This window comes from Eurypyga helias, unplaced genomic scaffold, assembly GCF_000690775.1.
Source record: "Eurypyga helias isolate BGI_N326 unplaced genomic scaffold, ASM69077v1 scaffold8689, whole genome shotgun sequence".
NCBI lineage: Eukaryota > Metazoa > Chordata > Aves > Eurypygiformes > Eurypygidae > Eurypyga > Eurypyga helias.
The window spans coordinates 9,819-32,521 of NW_010270058.1; the positions used below are offsets into that span (position 1 = coordinate 9,819).

At 40.6% G+C, this 22,703-nt stretch overlaps 1 protein-coding gene across 1 annotated transcript in view; it reads right to left on the bottom strand.

Moving 5' to 3' along the window:
- Positions 1-561: 561 nt before the first annotated feature.
- Positions 562-22,703, bottom strand: part of USP38 (ubiquitin specific peptidase 38) — a gene marked incomplete at its 5' end in the record, with an annotated part of 22,385 nt that continues 243 nt past the window's right edge. The window contains 9 exons of the mRNA XM_010158296.1: positions 562-902; positions 4,447-5,797; positions 8,838-8,944; positions 9,772-9,865; positions 10,385-10,578; positions 11,643-11,801; positions 14,633-14,734; positions 14,988-15,117; positions 21,623-21,758. Of these exons, the coding sequence (XP_010156598.1) occupies positions 741-902; positions 4,447-5,797; positions 8,838-8,944; positions 9,772-9,865; positions 10,385-10,578; positions 11,643-11,801; positions 14,633-14,734; positions 14,988-15,117; positions 21,623-21,758 (2,435 nt within the window). The remainder of the gene's footprint in view (positions 903-4,446; positions 5,798-8,837; positions 8,945-9,771; positions 9,866-10,384; positions 10,579-11,642; positions 11,802-14,632; positions 14,735-14,987; positions 15,118-21,622; positions 21,759-22,703) is intronic.

Here is a 22,703-nt window from a genome sequence, read left to right on the forward strand (position 1 = left end):
CATACAGAGTCTCTTCCTCTCTAATACACAGCAGATATATTCCCTGAAGTAAACATTAAATCCTCAAAATAATTAGAAATGCTACAAAGTTAATTTCTATTTAAAACCATTGTTCCTACATAACATGCACTTCTGTGGAAAACAAGAAACATTTATAAATTATTTTTTCTTCTTTACTTTTACATTGTAAATATATTGAATAATTTTTAATCTGGAAAGTACTCTATCATGTCCCATTTAAGTTATTGCCTTCGTTGTAAATTGCATCATCTCTGGAAATCCATGAAGGTACTGGATTTGAAAAGAAGGTGGGGATGACAGACTATGTATGCAGCTTAGCCCATCTGAAAGGACTTCCATATAAAGCAATACCGTTGGAGTAAAAAATGAACTTTCTTCATTCAGTGAATGATGACAATAGAAACTGATGTAAGTGCATTTGTTCAGTTTAACGCAGTGTCACTAACAACTACTTAAAAATCTCCATTTTCTGTCTTTTGGGCAAGAGATATTTTTATAAAAACATCTTTTTATAAAAGCAACTGAATTTTTAAGAGGTAGTTTTTTCATTATGCACTTATTTATTTCAAATAAAACATAACCAAACCCCCCAACATTTGCTTTTGAACAAGGATCAAGTCTCAAACTTGGTACAATATTTGACAAAGTTCAATAGCTTAGTTGTCCTCAGCAGTACTGGGCTGCTTCAGAACCAGTGTAATTCCAGGTTGTCTTCATAGTCAAAAGACCAATCTACCAACAGTACTGAACCCACCCCCTCCTCCTCCACCTGTCGGTCCACAACTTCCCGGGGGATCGTTGTCATCAAATCCATTGGGTCGGAAAGAGCATGAGGCTGAGGCAGCTTGAAGTGCTTGTGTTCGAGCACTAAGCTCTTGCTCCTGAAATGAAAGAATAAAGACAATTAAAGAAGACCAACCCTAAACAACCTCAAGTCCTTGAAGCAGCTTATTTCTACCAAATCTTGAAATGACTTTTAAAGCAACATCATGAACTTCTAGAATCCTAAGCCTGAATGGCTTTGTTGAACTTCAAGTGGAACATACACAGCCAATCTGAGATGTACCTTTTTGTTAAATTTTAGTAAGTATATGTGAATTGTAATTAACCTTAAAGTTCAGAAACAGCCATAATACACTGAGAACAGGATAAACCCCCACTGTGATCTCAGCTTCATTGCTACGGTGTACAAAACATTTTCTATAATGGATGGAAGGTCTCTCTCTCTACATGCACATATAGGAGAGAAATACAGAGCAGTGATCAAACCAAAGTTCCTTGACAGAGCATCAGATTAAAAACACACCCACTTTGTGTCTTCAATGCTAAAAGTGAAAATTAGCAGTTTAAAATCTTCATGCTTTATTCCTGTTCAGCCATGCGTGCTAAGTGAGGACACTTCTCTCTTCTCACAAAGCATATGTCGTGACTTAATTAATATTAACCTACATTAAATTGTTCTAGTACAGCATACAGCACTGGCATTTTTTCAATAAATATCCTTTTTTCTATAAAAATGTTGATCAATCCCCAGGCGTAAGAAAACAGGAAAGGAAGGCGAGAGATCATTAGGATGAGCAGAGACCTGCTGTTCTAACTAAAGGGCAAGAAGGAAATGCAAAGGCAGTGGAAGCAGGGGCAGGTATCCTGGGAAGAGCACAGGAATGCTACCCAGTTGTGTAGGGACTGGGTCAGGGAAGACCAAGGTGCAGGTGGACCTGAACTGCAAGGGATACAAAAAAAAATAAGAAGGGGTTCCACAGGTACGTCAGTCAGAAAAGGAAGGACAAAGAAAGTGCAACCCCGACAAGCAAGACTGGCAAACTAACAATGGATGAGAAGGCTGAGGTACTCAACAAGTTCCTTCCCTCAGTCGCCACTGGCCACCCCGCTTCCAACACCTCTCGAGTGTATGGCCAAGACAGGGGCTGGGGGAGACAAGTCCCTCCCACTGTAGAGAAAATATCAGGTTCATGATCACCTGAGGAACCTGAACATACATAATTCTATGGGACCTGACAAGATGCACCCCAGAGTCCTGAGGGAATTGGACAATGTAGTTGCCAAGCCACTCTCCATGATATCTGAAAAGGTTACTGCAGTCAGGTGAAGTCCCAGTGACTGTAGAAAGGGAAACACTGCACCCAGTTTTTAAAAGGGTAGAAAGGAGAGCCCTGCAAACTACTAACCTGTCAGCCTCACCTCTGTGCCTAGGAAGACCATGGAACAGATCCTTCTAGAAACTATGCTAAGGCATATGGAAGACATGGAGGTCATTGGAGACAGCATGCCTGCCTGACCAACCTAGTGGCCTTCTATAGTGGAGTGACTATGTCAATGGACAAGCGAAGAGCTACAGATGTCATCTATCTGGATTTCTCTAAGGACTGGGACATGGTCCCCCAGAACATCCTTCTTTCTAAATGTGAGAGGTATGGATTTAATGGGTGGACTGTTCAGTGGATGAGAAATTGGTGCAATGGTCACATCCAGAGGGTCAATGGGTAAAAGTCCAAATAGTGATCAGCGTCAAGTAGTGTCCCTTGGGTGTCCATATTGGGACCAGTACTGTTTAATATCTTCATCATTGACAGACCATGGGAACAAGTGCACCCTCAGCAAATTTGCTGACAACACCAAGCTGAGTGGTGTGGTTGACATGCCCAAGGGACAGGACGCCATCCACTGGGACCTGGAAAAGCTCACAAAGTGGACACAGGTGAACCTCATGAGGTTCAACAAGGCCAAGGCCAAGTCCAAGGTCCTGCATCTGGGTGGGGACAACCCCCAGTATCAATACAGGCTGGGGATGAAGGGATTGAGAGCAGCCCAGCAGTAAAGGACTTGGAGGTACTGTTGGATGAAAAGCTGCACATCAGCCAGCACTGTGTGCTAGCAGCCCAGAAGCCAACCATATCCTGGGATGCACCACAAAAAGCATGGCCAGCAGGTCAAGGGAGGTGATTCTGTCCCTCCACTCCACTCCGGTGAGACCCTACCTGCAGTACTACATCCAGCTCTGGAGTCCTGAGGAAAGAAAGACAGGGACCTGTTGGAGTGGGTCCAGAGGGCCATGAAAGTGATCAGAGGGGTGCAACAACTTCTCATAAAGAAATGCTGAGTTAGGGTTGTTCAGCCTGGAGAAGAGAAGGCTTCATGGAGACCTTATTGCAGCTTTTCAATACTTAAAGGGGGCTCATAAAAAAGATGAGTAAAAACCTTTTAGCAGGTCCTGTTGTGATAGGACAAGAAGCAATGGTTTTAAGCTGAAAGAGGGCAAATTCAGACCAAAGATTTTCACTCCCCCCACCCCCCCAACAAGGGTGGTGAAACACTGGTGCAGGTTGCTCAGAGACATGGTAGATGCCCTGCTCCTGGAAACATTCAAGGTCAGGTTGGACAGGGCTCTGAGCAACCTGATCTAGCTGAAGATGTCCCTGCTCACGGGAGGGGGATGTTGGACTGGATGACCTTTAAGGTCCCTTCCAACCCAAACTACTCTTACGGTTCTACACTCTAAGATTTCTCCTAAAGAAGCCATGTTTTGTGGTAACCTGTACAGTCAAGAGCAGGGGTGGCTTATAAACAAAAATGGTTCAGAGACAAATGCTTTAACTACAGAGTCTAAAAATAGCAGCAGAGTTGCAATTTAAGCTCTCAGTTCTCTTGTTTATGTTGCAAAATACCTGCAGCTATTATAATGTTTTCCACAGTTCAAATTTGCTGTTCTTTTCCAATTTGAATTTACTTAGTTTTTCTAATTTGAGTAGGCCTAAACTTTCCCAGGAACAGATTAACCCATCAAAGAGCACACAGTAAGACACACTTTTACTGTTACACTGTCCAAAGTAGCAGCAATGCTCACAACAAACCATACTGAAATGTAGTACAATGCTTTTTTTGAAAGAGCAGTTAAAGAGGCTACTACAGCTAGGTGAAGTTCTCTGAGCACAGGCTGGAGGTGCTGGTCAATATGTGCAGTGGGCAGCGAAGCGCAAGCACAGTCTAGTCACTAGTGGTTCTAGCATTTGGGTAAGCACAACCATATAAATAAAATTTCATTCCAAATGAAAATGCACTAATAAGAACACCATTAAGTACACTTGCTGCCTTTGTAATTTATTATAGGCAATGGAAGATACTGTTCGACATGCCTCTCCTGCACTGAACTACAAGTGGTTAAACTAACGCGAACATCTCCACCAAGAACTTAAACTCATAGGATTTTAGGCCATTTTCTTTGATGCTTCCCACCTAATGGTGACAACCTTGCTATGAAACCTGTCTCGCAACAACAAGATGGAAGCAGAACTGCCAGCTTAAGGTTAATAAACCAGAACATTTAAAAGCTAACTTTTTCTTTCTTTGAGAGTCTCTTATGTGTTTTAAGGAGATCACTCTTGATATAAAAAATTTCCATCTTACCTGCAAGTACAGTTTGTTATCTTTTGTAATTGCATCCATGAGGTCTTTTTGTAGGGGTGGGTCTCCATTCACCCAGAGTCCATTTGCTGAATTGATGTTGAAGCCACAGGTGCTATTTTGTTTTTTGTAAAACAGAACATAAGCAGTGTCCTTTGGAAATCTACTGGTAATTTTCTGGACTGACTGAAATGAGGTAAATGTCACTCGGCTGTCATTGAACAGAAACCATTCTCTTGGCATCTCGGTGTCCGGCTCATCTTCTGCAACAGTAGAAGGACTCTCCTCTGTCAACAGCTTATCCTGAGGAGAAACTAAAGAAAGTCCAGTAGACTGGTGGCAGAGTCCTGAAGGACCTGACCCAGTAACATTTCTAGCATAGGAGTAATAATGTCCACTTTCAGAGGATACACCAGAATGCACCACCACAGAGCTTAACGTGTACGGCACCAGTTGTGGGCAGGTCACTTCATCAGCACCTGAGGGCTTCAGTTTTTTAGCAAGATTTTCTCCAATATCAGAAATCTCAACACCAACAGACCAACCTCCTGAAACTACAGCTAGAGGGGGTGTTGATTTCTTGACTGGCAGTTCCAAAACAAGCGGCAGAGACACACTGTCCAAGATTTTGCGCCTTATATGACACTTTGGATCATATGAAAATCTCAAAAGAGTGAGAATGAGGTATTCAGGTTCCTCTATGATTTGCATAGTTTTCTCAGCATTCTGCAGAGAGGCACACTTTTCACAATAATACTTATTGTCTCCACTGAGGATCTCAGGTGCCAGAAAATAATTCAGTAAGTCTGTAACTGACAGGGTGTTTTTACCTACTACCCTCCGAGACATATCCCTGTTGTCCTGAACTTCGCTGAGTTCAGAATTTGTGGTATTCTCAGAGTTTGGCTCAGTAGAAAAATCCTTTATGGTTCCTTCATTCACTAGTGTGCGACATCCACCATTTACTTCCAAATTACTGAGAGGTGGTTCTCCAGCAGAACCAGTTGCTGAAGTTTTAGTTTGCACTACGGAGTCGTCTTTCAATTCAGAATCTTCCATACATTTTAGGCCAACGTTCTCCAATGAAGCTGGAGGACAGAAAGCCAGAGAGAGATCTGTGAAAGCTTCTTCCTTCTGAGACACACTTTTGCAGTTCAAACAGCATATAGTAGTCTTCAGTTTTCCTCCAAACATCTCCTCTATCAGAGTTCTTTCATCACTTCCCGCACAAGGTGCTTCAGCAAATACCTGTGCTTTACGGACAGTTTCTTGTGTCTGGGACTCTTCATTCATGGCACTTTCAGAAGTCTTCGCTGAAGACAATGCTTTCAAGGTTCTCTCTTCTTCATGCAGCCTGAAGAAAAAATAAAACCACCAAGTAGCTGTGCTATTTTCTAAACAAATACTGCTGCACCATTTCAGACCTTTTTTTCTACTTACACTAAAAAAATTCAGATGGTTAAGTGGCTAGAAGCATCTTAGATGGAAAAAGCTATTTATTTCTTATATAAGCAAGCTGAACCACGCAGGTCAGTACTATACAAAACAGCACAACAGGAGCACAAATGCAGATAATGTGGGTTTCATGATATGTATATTCTCACTGCAATTACAGAGACATAGCAGCATGGCTCACAATGAGAACGCTGTCATGAATGGCTAGGTACTTTTCAAGAAAGACAGGCCAGCGGGGTGAGGTGGTGGAGTTGCTCTTTATGTGAGAGAGAAACTAGAATGTACAGAGCTGTGCCAAGGGGTGGATGAAGGAGTTGAGAGCTTATGGGTAAGAATTAAGGGGCAGGTGAATAAGGGAGACACTGCTGTGGGTGTTTACTACAGGCCACCCGATCAGAAGAGGAAGTCTATTAAGCCTTCTACCAACAGCTGAAAGTAGCCTCACAATCACAGGCCATGGTTCTCACCAGGGGACTTCAACCACCCTGACATTTGCTGTCAAGGCAACACAGCCAGGCACACAAAGATCAGGTGGATTCTGCAGAGCCCTGATGGTAACTGCTTGACACAGGTGGTGGAGCAACCAACGAGGGGAGGTGCACTGCTGGACCTTGTGCTGACAAACAACCGACTAGCTGGTGATATGAAGGTTGGGGTTAGCCCTGGCTGCTGTGACCATGAAATGGAGGAGTTCAGGATCCTGCAGGAAAGTAGCAGGACAAAAAGTAGCATTGCAACCCTGAACTTCAGGAGTGCTGACATTAGCCTCCTCAAAGATCTACTTGGAGGAATCCCATGGGCTAAGGCTTTGGCAGAATGGGGAGGGTGCAATACAGCTGGATAATATTAAAACACCACCTCCTCCAAGTTCAAGATCAATGCATCCCTGTGAGTAGGAAATCAAGTAAAGGTGGCAGAAGACCTGCATGGATGAGCAAGGAGCTTTTGAGAAAAAACTTGGAAGAAGGAAGTTTACAGAACATGGAAAAAGGGACTGACAGTTTGGGAGGAACACAGGAGTGTTGTCACAGTATGCAGGGATTCAATGAGGAAGGCTAATACCCAATTAGAATTAAACCTGGAAGGTATGTAAAGGACAGTAAGAAGGGCTTCAAGTACACCAGTAGCAAAAGGAAAACCAGGGAAAACGTAGGCCCGCTACTAAAGGATATAGGTGCCCTGGTGACAGAGGATGCAAAGAAGGTACCAGTTGCCAAGTGCCTTATTTGCTTCAGTCCTTACTGCTAAGGCCAGCCCTCAAGAATCCCAAACCCTGGAAATACCAAAGAGCCTGAAGGAAGACGCTCCCTTGGTTGAAGGGGATTGGGTTAGAGAACATCTAGGCAAACCTAACATCTGCAAATCCATGGGCCCTGATGAGATGCACCCACAAGTGCTGAAGGAGCTGGCCATGTTGCCCTGGGGGACAATCAGCTGACCATGAGCCAGCGATGTGCCTTTGTGGCCAAGAAGGCCAATAGTATTCTGGGGGCCATAAGAAAAGCGTGGCCAGCAGGTCGAGGGGAGTTAATCCTCCCCCTCTACTCTGCCCTAATGAGTTCACATCTGGAGTAGTGTGTCCAGTTCTGGACTCCCCAGTTCAAGAAAGACAGGAAACTACTGGTCAGAGTTCAGCAGAAGACTACAAAGACGATCAGGGGAATGGAGCAACTCTCTTATGAGGAAAAGCTGAGAGAGCTGGGTCTGTTCAGCCTGGACAGAGAACACTGAGAGAAGATCTTATCAATGCTTAGAATTATCTAGAGGGTGGGTGTCAAGAGGATGGGGCCAGACTCTTTTCAGTGGTGCCCACCAAAAAGACAAGGGGGAATAGGCACAAACTGGAATGCAGGAAATTCCCTCTCGACAGGAGGAAAAAATTCTTCAGGGTGAGGGTGCCAGAGCACTGTAAAGGGCTGCCCAGAGAGGCTGTGGAGTCTCCTCTGGAGATAAAAAAACCTCACCTGGATGCATTATGCTTTCCTGCCCAACCTGCTCTAGCTGAACCTGCTTTGGCAGGGGGTTTGGACTAGATGATCTCTGAAGGTCCAACCCCTACTACTCTGCAAGATATCACAGAACACAATGGATATAGTGAAAGAACTGGCCAGTATTAAAAAAAACCCACTAACAATGTTTTTATGTGTACCATTACTTTACCTTAATAAATCAGTACCCCAGTTGATTGGTTCTGTATATCAGATTTTGTAAAAGAACAAGCAGCTATTTATCTAGTGCCAGACAATTTCCAAAGAAAACGTCAGTATTTTGTATCCAAGAAAGTTAAGAAACTACACAGAGAAAAAATGAAAAACAGAAACCCAAGACAGGGGAAGAAAAAAGCCAAAGAACACCACTATTTCAGAACTGAAATAACACCTCCAGAAATTAAATGTGTCATAAAGCAATATTGTTTAAGCCACATCTCAGCAAGCCAAAACTGAAAGACGGCTACTAATGAATTCATGTATTTTTGCTTCATCTGTGCCACAGTTAATTTAATTTGCTTATTAAACTGGTTATAAATCCATGTACATCTATTCACGACTTATCTGACCTGCATAAAATACAGCTGTCTCCATCAACATGAAGTTCCAGATGCACAACTAAACTGCTTTCAGCAACCACGTTAATTTTACAAGAGCACCATGACTCTCACATAACACCCATATTTAGATTTGAGAAAAAGAAACATGACAACCACTATAACCTACTCTAAATGGTGTGGATACAACATCATATCCAGATTTTACCACAGATTAAGCCCAGGAAGAAAAGTGTTTCACAGACCATACAGAAAACCCAAGACAGTCAGGAATGATGCCTAAAATTCCTGGTCCCGGCTCATGCAGTGGAACTGTTACGTGACTGCTCCTAAGAGTGCAACATTATGTGCTAAGTCTGTAGATTCATTCCCACTAATAGCAGAATAACTGTACCTGTCTAGCAGGAATCTGAGATATTCTGAGCAATCCTGCTGGGATCGTGGGGTGAACCATGGTGGTCTGGAAGCCTCAAAGAAAATTCTAGGAGCATATGCCTCCCTCTGTTCATGTGAGAGAAGAACAGACAAGGTTACATAGGAATTAGTTAAAAAATTGGTTATATTATTCTCATAATGACCACTGAACTTTTGACTACATTATTGTAGAAGAGCTATATGAAACACATAAAACAAACATCTAAACCACTCAATCACAGGAGAGAATGCCATTAGTTTCAGAGTAAGCAGCTGTAGTACAAAGATAAAAGCAGAGGATCCTGCAGACAAATACTACAGGCATAGTGAGTATAAACCAAATATTATGTGTAACAGCAGTTACTGTTCTTGCTGACAAGCTTAAAAAAATTCTTACCTTAGAAGAACAGCAGTATTTCATACCTAGTAATTTACTTCTAAGGTGATCCAGACTCATCCCCTTCACGATGCTACTGATATTAATCAAAGTGTCTCATGTCTTTCTAGCACTAAAAAAACATTCTGAACATTTATTGAAGTTCACCAATTTTGAACTGCTAAGTTTGGTGTAAAAAACACACTGCAGAAAGTCACAGTTGATCCTGAAAAGTTAAAGTCAGCTTGTCTGTCAAGTCAGGTGTTACTTGTATGTTTTCACTGCGATTTCTCAAAGAAAACCTGTTACTGCCCATTTATAGAAACACTACAGTGCCAAGATGTTCCACTTAGGAAACACAGATTTCTTTAAGTCCATCACATGATCTGACCATTTGGAGGCAGACTCATTACCCTAAAATCTATTATATTTCTATTTTTAATATACTCCAGATGACTCCCATGGCATCATGATTGTTTCTAAATTTTAATATACAGATTTAAGCTTAAAAGAACAGCAATGAAATAAACTGACATACCTGGGTATGGGCCAAAAATGCAAACAAATGCTGTAACTTTCTCATTAGTGAATTACATCCGTTCAGATTCAGAGATAAAACACGTCTTCTGAAACTGAGGAGAAAAAAAAAAAAAGATACAGACATTAATTTCCTCACTAGATTTCTAACAGCGATGCAGTTGTTATTCTAGCTCACGGTTACCTAAGTCTGAAAGAAAGCACAACATGTAACACTTCCCTTTAATACCTGGATTCCGCTCTAGTGCGGATGCAAAACTGCAGTGGGAACTAACACTGCGCAAAAAAAAAAAGTTTCTTTCAACATTTACATGTGTAAGAATGGGCTATAGACAGACTTTTTTTTTTCCCAATAGCCTCCAGATCATACCACAAGCATCACAATAAACTACAGTACTGAAGGAAGCAAGGGCAGTGAGTAAAAAGGGACTTGTCTTCTGACACTGGACAGAAGAATCAGGATTTTTCATGACTGGAACCACAGTTTCACAGAGCTGCAAAGAAACCCACTCAAGCTGAGAGCCCCCAGGACACATGAATATTCTGTGAAAAGCAAGAATGCAATAACTGCAACAGTTAATTTGCAACGAAAAGATCTGTTAAAAAGGACTTACTCCGTAGCCATAAAAAGTGCCTGAAGAACACTGTTCATGTAGCAAGTATTTCCTAGATTAATTAGACCTGTCTTCCCAGTTTCAGATTTTCCAGAGGGTCTAGATAAACAAGATGGCAAAGAACTGGATTGAGAAGTCCAGGCACTCTGACTGAGAATCAACTTTATCTTCTCTTCAGTGGGTTTGGGCATATCCTACAAGAGAAACATTTCACACACTTAATAGGTTCCTGTATTTGTTTTTATAATAGGTCCTGCCATTCAGCAGTCTTACATCTTTGCTTGCTCCTGTATTCTCCCTCAAGGTCTTGCTATAGACAGATGCAACTTGACCCAAGCCCTCTTCTTCCAAGTTTTCTTTACTCAACTTTCAAATGGCAGGTATAAGGGGCTGGTGGTCACCTCTGACCTGCATATTCACAAAATTCTTTCTGCCAAAAATCACCTCTCAAGTTTCAAGCTTTAATAGACTCCTAAAGCATCCTCTATTCTGCTAGAAATACATTCCTGTGTAAAATTGAGACGTAAGGCAGAATAAAGTCCAGAATACTTGGAATTAAACTGATAGGGGCTTTTTAAGCATTAAAAACATTTAACTGCACTACTACTGCTGTAACAAAAATCAAGCAGTAATGCCTAAACAGGTAGGTTTGTTTCTTTTGTTCTGTATGTATTTAAATTTTATTTGTTTGGGGGGGATTTTTTTTTAATTTAAGTGCATTATTTATTTATGTAAAAAAGACAAAATTTACTGTGAAACAGCAGAAGCCAGCATCCTTCACCCACAGAGGCATGAGATACTGACTGTTGTATTAAGATGCGGTACTTAATAATGGTGCTTTGGAGCTAACCAAAGATTATCATCATGCCAAATACTCCTCAGAACCTACTTTCCTTCAACACTGTCAGTGCTCTGAACTTCTAGTTGAAGAGTTTCAGTTTCTACCTGGGGTTGAAACGATATGAATGCCTACAATAAGCCTCAAAAGTATATTAACAGTTACGCAAAACCTAAGAAATCAGAAGGTATATTAAATAAAGGGTCTCATTTCAGGCTTCCCTTAAAACCTGCTACAACCATATCAGGACAATCCGGACAATTTTCCTAGCATATTCCAAACAGAATGAGAATTCACGTTAGACGATGTGGTTAGCTCTTTTTTCCTAGAGGAAGTTAAAAATAATTCAGATCTACAAGATTATAGCTTCCATATTTGCAGAGACAAACACATTCCACCCTCTTAATATTCCTAATATACCTTAACAGCTTCCAGAATGGGTTCATAGAGCTCTGGAAATCCTGAATAATGATACATCATACAGTGTATCAACTCAGTCAACTGCATCAAAAAGACTGTACTGGAAGGTAAGCCATCTCTTTTGAAGGAGTGAACCAAACTAACCACATGTGGGACAACCTGAATAGAAAAACAAACAAAAATCCAAATGTGTTAATTGCAGAACAAAACGAAAAAAAAGGGGGGGGGGAGGGAAATGCAAACAACTACTGTTTTACACATGCCAAATGACAGGGGACCTTCTGTTCTTATTTACTAAGTGATTGAGAAACAATTACTTGAGAAACATGCATTATTCTTCACTCATGACAATTTCTAAACACCGCAATTAATGATTTAACGCTCTCTTTAGCTCACATACCAAGTTTTGGAACTTTATGAACTTATAAAATGCACACTTAGACAGTCAAGTGTCCAAAGTATTCATCTTAAAGATATTAAGAGCAGACATTTTGCTTTCGTGCCAACACTGACAGTGCAGTATCCTGGCCTGATTTCATGGCTACAGTTTAAAAAAAAATAAGCCAAACCCCATTTTCCCTAAACAGAACCCAATGGGATCTGAAGTCAATGCATACATTCATGTTATCTCAGTTTACAGAATAGAAGTCGGCTCACAGCTCCACCTAGCGAGGGAGCGATGCTCAATAAAACCAGACAATAATTTACTATGAGCTAACAAAAGCTTACCACGGATATCGGAATCTATTTGAGAATTATTTCAAATTCATTACTAATCTAAATTTGGTATAAATCAGAAGTGTTTACTCCACCTCCTTCCCCTTCTTCAGCGCAGCTCTGTCTGTGTTTTTGAACATTAGATATATATTTTAGTCCTAAAAGTTATTTCAATGCAGTGAATGGGGACTTATCAATGCAGAGTGGGGACTTATCACTGTGAATTAAAATATTTTTAGACACTTCTGTCAGTTTCCAAAGTGGATTAACTGTGAAAGTAGGGGATGGAATCATTTCTCATCCCAAATTAGCTAACAAATTGTATGGTAGTAAAGACATGAAATAAAAAGAGAAATTATAAGACCATAATAATTTTCAGAAAGTACACCAATTACAAGAATTAATATACTTCAAAACACCAAAGTAGAAGGGGCAAGGCGCAAAATACTCATTTGCCACTTTCTCAAACATCAGTTGTTCTCTAAATACAAGGAATACTTTTACATCTCAGAGAAACAAACCCTACTTTTGCTGAGCAAAATATACACTGTTTAAAAACAAAAACACCAAGATTAAGTATTCGATGTATTACAGAGTCAATAGGAGGAGTTGCAGTGAATTATTTCCCTCTTCCACTTTACAAATGCAGGTACAAAGCAATGAGAAGGTAACTATTAAGCTCCAAGAATGAGATTTGTATAAAGTAGATCTGAGATAGGATAATTCTGCAGAAACAAAGCACATGGAAAGAACAGAAAACATAAAAGTTCCCAGCTCTCTCAAATTGAGAGCCATATTCTTACTTAACAACATGCTGCATAATACTGAAGGTTATGCTTTGAATACATACAGAAGTATCACTTTCGGCTGGAGGCTGAATTAAGATTTTACACGTCAGTAGATTTTAGAATTCCACAGTACACATCATGATAAGTTCTACAGCAGAAGTGCAAGACAGTAGGGTTTTTTTCCCATTAAAAAAAGTTATTTATGGCAGTGATGCTCAAGCATAGGGAAGGGAAATGTTAACTCAGGTGCGTTGCAACATAAATTCATTTATATCTACCAAATGTGCATTTAACCATTTTTTATTCAGAAAATTTATTCTAAAAAAAGTAGAGAAGTCATTTAAGTGCAGGAAAATATTATAGGATACTAAATGACAGCAGTAGGTTAAAAAAATTATAGTGAAGAAGTTTGTTTAAAATGGAGGGAAAATGGTGACAAAGTCCTAAAGACAGATGTTTATGTAGCACTCCATGCACCCTACGGTAGAATTTTTCCTTGTCAGAGCAAATACCTATTTCTGGAATAAGTCTTCCATATTTTACATTTTTCTCATGAATGTTCTGTCTCAAGAACAAAGGAAAAAAGTAAGACAGTAAATATATTAAATATTTATGTTTTGAGCATATTCAAGGATACTTAGCACTTTCATTTGGGACTCAAATTTTTATCCTTGGCCAAGATTAGGGCAGCAGAGGGAGGACAGAGAAACTTCAGACTTCTAGCATCAAAAAAACAGTTTAACAGGCATATGGCAATTATTCTGACACTAACCAAAGGGTTTGTGATCCCTTCAGGCCCGAGAGCCTTGGGGAAAGCTTAGAGAAACACTGTGCCAGGCTGTTAGTATGATTCAGTCTGAAGGACCCATATTTCACTTGAAGCTAAACACTGAGTATGAGAACAGGGAAGGCACTATACATCCTGCTGTATGATCCGTCACTGTCCTACCCTAGTATCTACCACTTTAACTGGTGAACTGTGTTTTGAAGAGCAGCCATTACAAATAGTATCCTGCAGTATGCCCATACGCGCCCACAGACCACACAGCTTTCATAAAGTGAAGTACTTCTTGGTCTCAGGCACATACCCAGGGTGACTAGGTTATATATAGCAGATAACTGGTTATCTGTTTTCCCCAAATAGTCACACCTCAAAGTCTACTTGCAGCCCAGCTTTATCAGTAGCCTTCACACCACGTAAAACGTATTTCCAGAAGTATATGGTCAAAGATAGAATGCAGTACCCAGAAACTACTGCCAGAAATACGTACAGACCAACAACAGTGTTAGTTTCCAGTTACAGATTAAGTCGTTGAACCTGGAAGTTAGAAAGCCAAGGGGTCTGTGAACCACAGAAATCTGACTCTGGAACCTTGAAACAAAGAAAATTCAAATGCTTCAATTCTGTTACTCTTAACACTTACTCTAGAAATCACATGTGAATGACATTTCAAAGAAATTAAAACCATTTATTTAGTAACTTACCAAATGAAAAGCTTCTGGAGAATGCTGAAAACTAAGTAGCATGTGGGAAAGGACAGCAAGGGCACCAGGCCTCACTAGAGGAAACCAAAGCCGATTAAAGACCTAAAAAAAACCCCACATTTATTTCAGTAAATCCAGAAAGTGAAAATTCAGTAAAAATGTACACAGATTTCCAAATTCACCATCATTCGAAACAGACAGAATCATGAATATGCAACTGCAAGCTACAGATACATTTGTGTCATCTTTGCAGAACAGTAAAATAGTATCTGTTGCAACAGAGAAGATGCTACACAACTGTACAGCTGTTACAAATTCCTTTCCCTCCAGTTTTGAAAGTTCCTTTCCAACATACCAATTCAATCTTAAGCAGAGTGACATCAATGAGGATGGTAAACTTCTGGACTGCAGCCAGTCCTTTCAGCAGTGCAATCACCCATGTTTCCACATGCTGAGCCAGAGGCCAGGACAACCAGTCAATCATTCTGAAAGATGAATAAAAAAAACCACACAACAAAACAAAAACATCACTTATTTTAGCCTCAGCAAAAAGACTATGTATGTTATCCACAAAGTTACATGCTTATACAGAGACTCATAAGAAATAATGCAAGAATGTTATGCAGGTAGTAAAATAATTATTATATATGAAGTCATTCAACTCTAATTAATAATGATCTATTTAACACATTAAAAGTAAACGCACAAAATACATAAGCATATAAAATTAAATATTACCATTGTTATTGTTATTTAACAATATAAACCCTGGTTTTATAGACATTAAGGTAACATTTTTACTTGGTGGCAAAAGCTTACTACTGAAGGTGAAAAAGTGCCTTTACCTGGGAAACTCCCTTCCTACGCCTTTTACCCCACACCAGAACAACACTGACTATTAGGCTGAGGTTTGTAAAGGAAGCCCCTTCAACTCAGAACTACATTCCTGGAAGCCAACTCAATCTCCGTTAAAAAGAAAATCTAGTAATACATTGCAGCAGGTGTTACAAGGATCTCATAATAGCTATCAGCAGCCTGGGGTATACATGTGCCCCAAAAGGAAGAATGTCACTACAACTAAGGAAAAAGACAAGCGAAGGGACTTTATCTATGCCTAGAAAATATAGTGGACTATCAGCAACAGAAAAGAAGGTTATTTTATCCTTTTAAACTAATAGGCAATTTACACTGATATTTAAGGCAGACATGCAGATTATTTGAAGCAATTCTAAGACACAGAATCGTAAGGCAGTACCAGCTAAAACATGAAATTTAGGCTTTGTTCTTCTCAGATTTCACTTGGCAATATTTTGCCTTTTCTTTAATTGTCCTCAAGATCCCCTTCTTCAAACCAGATGAAGCACCACTAATTAAGTGGAAGGAAAATTTTTTCACAAGTGTGGTCAGACATTGAAACAAGTTATACATTAAAGCCAAGGCACCTCCATCCTTTCAGAAAGCTCTGAACTCCATTGGAGAAGGCCCTGAGCAGCAGCGGCTGACTTTGCAACTGGCCCTGCTTCGAGCAGGACTGGACCAGATGACTTCCAAAGGCTCCACTCAACCTACGTAACACTATGATTCTATTCAATAGTTCAATGAAAACAGGAAGGCACAAGTCTATTTCTTTACTTCTTATCTGAAAAAGCTCCTCATGAAGATTAATTATTTCTAAGAGGCTAAATTCTAGCACAAAACTGATCAGGTTAAAAGTAACCAGTCACTACCACTACAAATAGGCATAGTTAGTGATTATCAATCTGCAACAGAACTCTCAGCCACCTATGTTCTTCCTGGAGACTAAAAGAACTCCAACCAGACTGAAATCAGGGTTTCAGTCCTCAGATTCCAAGCTAAAAAGAAAACCACAGTCTTTAGCAACAACAGGCATGCATTCTGGGCATGTTTTATCATGCATAACCTAAAAGTTATATTGAGTTTATAATTTGGATATGAAAAATGTACAGTACACACATCCTGAAGTTTATATATCTTAGAATTTTCTACTATCTGCACACATAACATCCAAAGGTTTCTCTAAAATAAGGAAACATTATGACTGCCTTTTTAACAATCAAGCATAGATCTTACTGGTTTTCTTCCATGTTACTACAAAAAAAAAAAACCCACACCTTGCAAAAAATCATGGCAACATCATCATCGCTCTGAGCTTACACAAAGCTCTCATTTCCTCAAGATGTTAAATTCAAACATCTTCCCATATACTTTCTAAAACAAGGAATCAAAAAAGTAGGCTAAAACTGCTTTTTCCTGCGAAGAATTAACCTAAACCTTACAGCCCTAGCATCTTCAAATGTCCCCTCCAGTTTGCAGGCTTAGTATTTTTCAGCAGTGGCACAAACACAGGCACAGTTAATGTAAGCCTATTAAAAACATATTTGCTTTTCCTAATTAACTTTTCAGACAACTAAGGAGCATTCTGTACAACCCTGCCTTAGAACCACTGTTCTAAAATACCTGATTACCATCTTTATACCACACCAACTCACAAGCTCCAAACGAAAAACAGCGCTTCTGGGTGGGAGCTGGGGCCTCCCGTGCTGTGCTTATGTGATGAGCCATCCTGTGTCAGTGTAACTAACTACTGAACTCTTCAACATCATTACTAATAGGACAGTGACTATCACTTCAGTATGATTAACCTTGTAAAGAAATGCCTTATTCTCTGTACAATTGATACAGATAGGATTCCCATCCTTAAAATCTGTTTCTGTTCTTAGAAGCAGAGTCAATGCTCTTAAGAGAAGAGATAAAAGCCAGAACGAAACAGAAGTAATCTTGCAGACATCCTTGAGACCATCCTAAAAATCTGAGATCTAGTAGGTGAAAATTAGACATTTTGGTTACTAAATTCTCTCTGCATTGCATTTGTCTCCTGCTCTGTTGCAATCCATGACTGCATCTTTAATACTAAGGCAGATATTAACATGAAACATGATGATCATGAATATAAACAGAGACATTGTTTTTTGTGTTTCACTAGATTAAGAGAACCTTAAAGGCCTGAAGAGGACCACCTGCCTCACATTACCCTAAAATGAGGTCTGCTATCCATATATGTGCCTAACAAGGACAGTATTTCTGAAATTCCTGATTAAAAAAAAAATTATCTGGGCAGCCTCAGACAGTAATTCCTTTCACAAAAATACCTTCTTAGCCACATCAAACAATCCGTCAACTCAGGTGCAAATCCCTCAGATTAAAAAAAAAAAAACCAAAATCCAACCCAAAACAATAAGAGAAGATCCTCAGACTACCAGGCACACAACCACCTCCCCCCAAAAAATAACATCTTTTAACATCTTTTATATTTTTACTAAGAGGACAAAGGGCCTGGTCATGTCTGGAATTTTGTGTGACAAAACTTCCAGCTTCTCTTAACAAAGATACCTGGGTGGAAGTGCAAACAAGCATTATACTTGTCAGAATATTGAGTATAGGCTGTCAACTTCCCTCGAGACCTCTGAAATAGACCCTTAGTGTTTGCATGGTAAGGTTTTGAGGGGGGGACGGGGAGGGGGAGGTGTGGTGTGTTACAGCGGTGGCTTCTGTGAAGAGCTGCTGGAAGCCTCCCTATGCCAAACAGTGTCAATGCCAGCCGGCTCCAATACAGACCTGCCACTGGCCGAGCCCATCAGATACTGCTGGGCATCAGATACTGCTACTGCTGTAGCATCTCTGGGATAACATGATTAAGAAGGAGGGGGAAGGGGAGGGGAAACAAACAGCACAAAAGAGAGCATTTGCAGGGGAGAGAGAACAAAACATGAAAGCTACAACTCTGCAGATCCCAAGGTCAGTGGAGAATGACGGGGTGGAGGTGGTCCAGGCGCTGGAGCAGAGATGCCCTAGCAGCCCACGGTTAAGACCACGGTGAGGCCAGCTGTGCCCCTGCAGCCATGGAGGGTCATGGGGGAGCAGAGACCCACCTGCAGCCCAGGGAGGACCCCACGACAGACCAGTGGGATGCCCAAAGGAGGCTGTGACCCTGTGGAAAGCTGGAGCAGGGTCCTGGCAGGATCTGTGGAGAGAGGAGCCCAGGCTGCAGCAAGTCTGCTGGCAGGACTTGTGACCCAAGGGACCCATGCTGGAACAGGCTGCCCCTGAAGGACTGCACCCCATGGAAAGAGCCCATGCTTGAGCAGTTCATGGAGCAGGCTCCTGTGGGAGGGACATCACGCTGAAGCACGGGAAGAGTGTGAGGAGTCCTCCCCCCTGAGGAGGAATGAGCAGCACAAACGTGTGATGAACTGACCACACTCTCCTTGTGCCACCCAAGGAGGAGGTGGAAAAAACAGGAGTGAAGTTGAGCCTGGAAAGAAGAGAGGGGCAGGAAGAAGGTGTTCTAATATTTGGGTTTAGTTCTCATTATTCTACTCTAATTTGATTGGTACTAAATTAAATTACTTTTCCCCAAGTCTAATCTGGTTTGCCTGTGACAGTAATTGCCAGGTGATCTCCCTGATCTCATCTCAACCCACGATCTTTTAGTTATCTTTCTTCTCCCCTGCCCAGGTGAGGAGGTCAGTGACAGAGCAGCTTTGGTGGGCACCTGGCATCCAGCCAGTGTCAACCCACCACAGGTAGTCACATATCCCAGAAGAGATTCAACAATTTTTTGCTCTTCCTCACTGATGCTTCAGGTAAGGTTTCATGAGACAGCAGAGCCAACTGGTAACAGCACAGTGATGCCAGACACCAAGCACCCCTTCTCATATAAACCTGTGCCTACCATAACTCCACACTGAACAGATTCAATTTAACAGTCTCCTAACAACAGATTATTTACTAATCTGTGTTCAACTTTGGACAGAACCTGCAGTGTCATGAAGTTATCCTTAGGAAGTGAGCAATAAGGTCTCTAATTTGCTGTCACCAAAGCTCTGCTGACTCTTGTCAGGAGACCTTGTTGTGCCTGGAGTTCCACATCTCCTGGGACTGATGCAAGCCTGATGACAACACTGTCATTCGGTGCTCCAGACATTCCAGCTGCATAATCCTCTTCACAATTACTGCTCTGAGCCAGAAGAGAGTAATTACTGAAAAGGATTGCCAGCGGTAGAAAAAGAAACTGGATCTAGTGTTGACAGGAAAGTATCTGTAACATAGTATGTTACAGAAGTAACAAGGGGTACCTAAAAAGTTAATTCCATGGAACAGAACTAGAGGCTCTTAAAAAACCATCATTACCTCAAGGAACAAACAAGGTAAATAAAATTGCACTGCTCTTTCAAAAACAAGAGGGGGGAAAAAAAACCCACCACACAGCTAGTATTAAGAAAGGGCACTTAAATTTGACAATAACGGCTCCTATTATACCCAAAGCTCAGCGCTGCTTTATATCCCTATGCAGAAGCATGCAGAGAAGCCATTCTAAAGCTACAAGTACACAATCACATTGTGTTGAAGCAGGTAATATAGCATATATGCTAAAATTACACTACCATGAAAATTAATCACCAGCACACTACATGCAAATTATTAGCATGCACAAATCCTTCTGAATTTCCCAGCTTTGAATTTTAGACTGGGCATACAGCTTTGTTTGTGCCTGTGCAGATTCTTTTAAAGTCCGCAAAAAAGGTGTTTTCCCCCAACTTACAATACTGATGCTGCTTTTCCTCATTAACTACATTTTCAAATGAAATACAGCTTCTCAATTTAATATAAAGGAATGTTTTAAGTGTCAAAACCCCTCATTATTTCACCAAAATATGCAAGTGCTACACTACACAAGGGGTAATGGGTTTAAATTGAAAGTGGGGAGGTTTAGGTTGGATATCAGGAAGAAGTTCTTCCCAGAGAGGGTGGTGAGGCACTGGCACAGGTTGCCCAGAGAAGCTGTGGATGCCCCATCCCTGGATGTCTTCAAGGCCAGGCTGGATGTGGCTTTGAGCAACCTGGTCTAGTGGAAGGTGTCCCTGCCCATGGCAGGGGGGTTGGAACTAGATGGTCTTTAAGGTCCCTTCCAACCCAAAACATCCTGTGATACATGAATGCATATTGCACTACCTCAAATGGATGTGGTTAAAAAATAACAGCAGACATTGAATTATTTTAGTTGAAAGACTCTTCAAAAAGATTTTTTTTTAAACAATACAAATATCTAACTGCCTACTGTTTAACTGCTCTCATTTTCCTTCAGTGCTCAGTAACAGCTTTTTTCACAGGCTTTAAAAAAATTATTTCAAAGAACTTGAAGAAGGTCTTCCTTTTTCTCCCACTGTCATCTTTCTGCACAACTATTATTCACATATCTAAAGATACTAACAGAGATTGCAATCTGTATCAGTCTGTTAACAGTGCTACTAATCTCAGTGTTTATTCATGTATAGATTAGTGACAAGCAGCATGGTATGCAATTATTTTTACACCATTCCTCTTCTATTACTCAAAGAACATCCCAAAAAACTCTGGAGGCTTGAGTGAAGATAAAAACAGAGGCTGTGCCCTGTGAATCTTACTAAAAAATCACAATGATATCTAAGCAAAAAAAAAAAAAAAAAAAAAACCACAAAAAAAAACCAAAAAAAAAACCCTCAACACTGAGCCACTCTGCTTCTTGGAAAAGCAGAAAGGTCGACCTTCTGAAAACAAGGCCTTGTTTCTCACCTTAACTGTAAACGCTGTGAATTTTCCTAATTATGCCATCTCCCATAGGGTGGGAGATCTAAACATAATATGTCATCTAAAAGGAACACAGCTGGCTTCCTCTTAGTTTCCACTCTAGCAAAGCATAAGAAAGAAGCCACATTAGCAATGAAGGCAGCAACCTTAAACTGAAACCATGTCAGTAACATCCACAGCATCATAAACATGTATTACCTTAACACGCTACAGAGCATAACACAGAATACCATTTTAAAGGGTTTTTTTAATGGGATTTTTGTTTGGTTTTTAATGGAACTTAAGCGACAACTTAAAAAAAAGGCATGAGACTTGTCCTCCCTTTACAATAAACTACAGTACCTGCACAGAGCTTGAGTCATACTTGCATCTTTCACATTTGGATCTGTAGTAAGGCTCCTGATGAGTACTGTAATCATCTGTAATGGTATGTGCTGTACAAGACTAGCCAGTGCAACAGAAGGCTCGAATGAAGTATCTGTAACAGTGGAACATGACATAATGTAAGAAACTAAAAAGAAAAACCCACCGAAAAAATATGCATTACCTTCTGTTCTACAACTTCACTATAGTTAAGTTTTGAGACAATGAGTGTATCCTACACCCAACATTATATCATCATAAACCAAAACAACACTCAGAAGTTCCAATAGATAAAGGACAATGAACAGTGCTGAATTAAAAACTCCTTTTGTTCATCTAATACCCACATAAAAAAGAGACAATCTGACAACTTCCTCCTCCACTCTCAAGAGAGCTGCTAAGTGTTGCGGTTTTTTTGTTTGTTTTTCTAAAAAGAAGTACCATACAATTGTTTATCATACTTGATGGAAACTCTAGGGATTCAACGCAACTGTTATTTCCCGTCTCAACATAACATTCTGTTAACCACTGGTGTGGTTAGCAGACAGTGGTTAAGTCTCCCAGGTGCCTCAACAGCAAAGGCACTTTCTAATGTGAGCTAATACAGTACATAATAGATTTTTGATGTCAGAAAGGACCTATTTACAATCACATTTACATTACGCCAACAGTGAATCCTTCCTACGCTACCCAAGTTTTATACGTTCTTTACATACACCCCAGTCTTACAGGCTAAACAGCTCCAAGACCTAAGGTATCCCTCTGGAGGGAGCAAGAGTAACTGCTGATCCTAGGAGTTTTTTCCTATTTCCTACCGGAACACCCAAACTGTGTCCTTGTGTTATTTAAAGTAACACAACAGGATTTTTTTCCAAAACCCAAACAGAGCAAGCGCTAAACATATCATCATTCCCTCTCTACCTTTTTTTGGTCGATGCGTGTGAAATAAAAAGAATGGCACACTCTCTCGACGGCCAGAAAGTTTCATCTCGGTACCTGGCCGAGAAAGCAACGGTTCCAAGGCAGTTCCTGCCAACCTACCGATGCTCGCCGCAGGGCC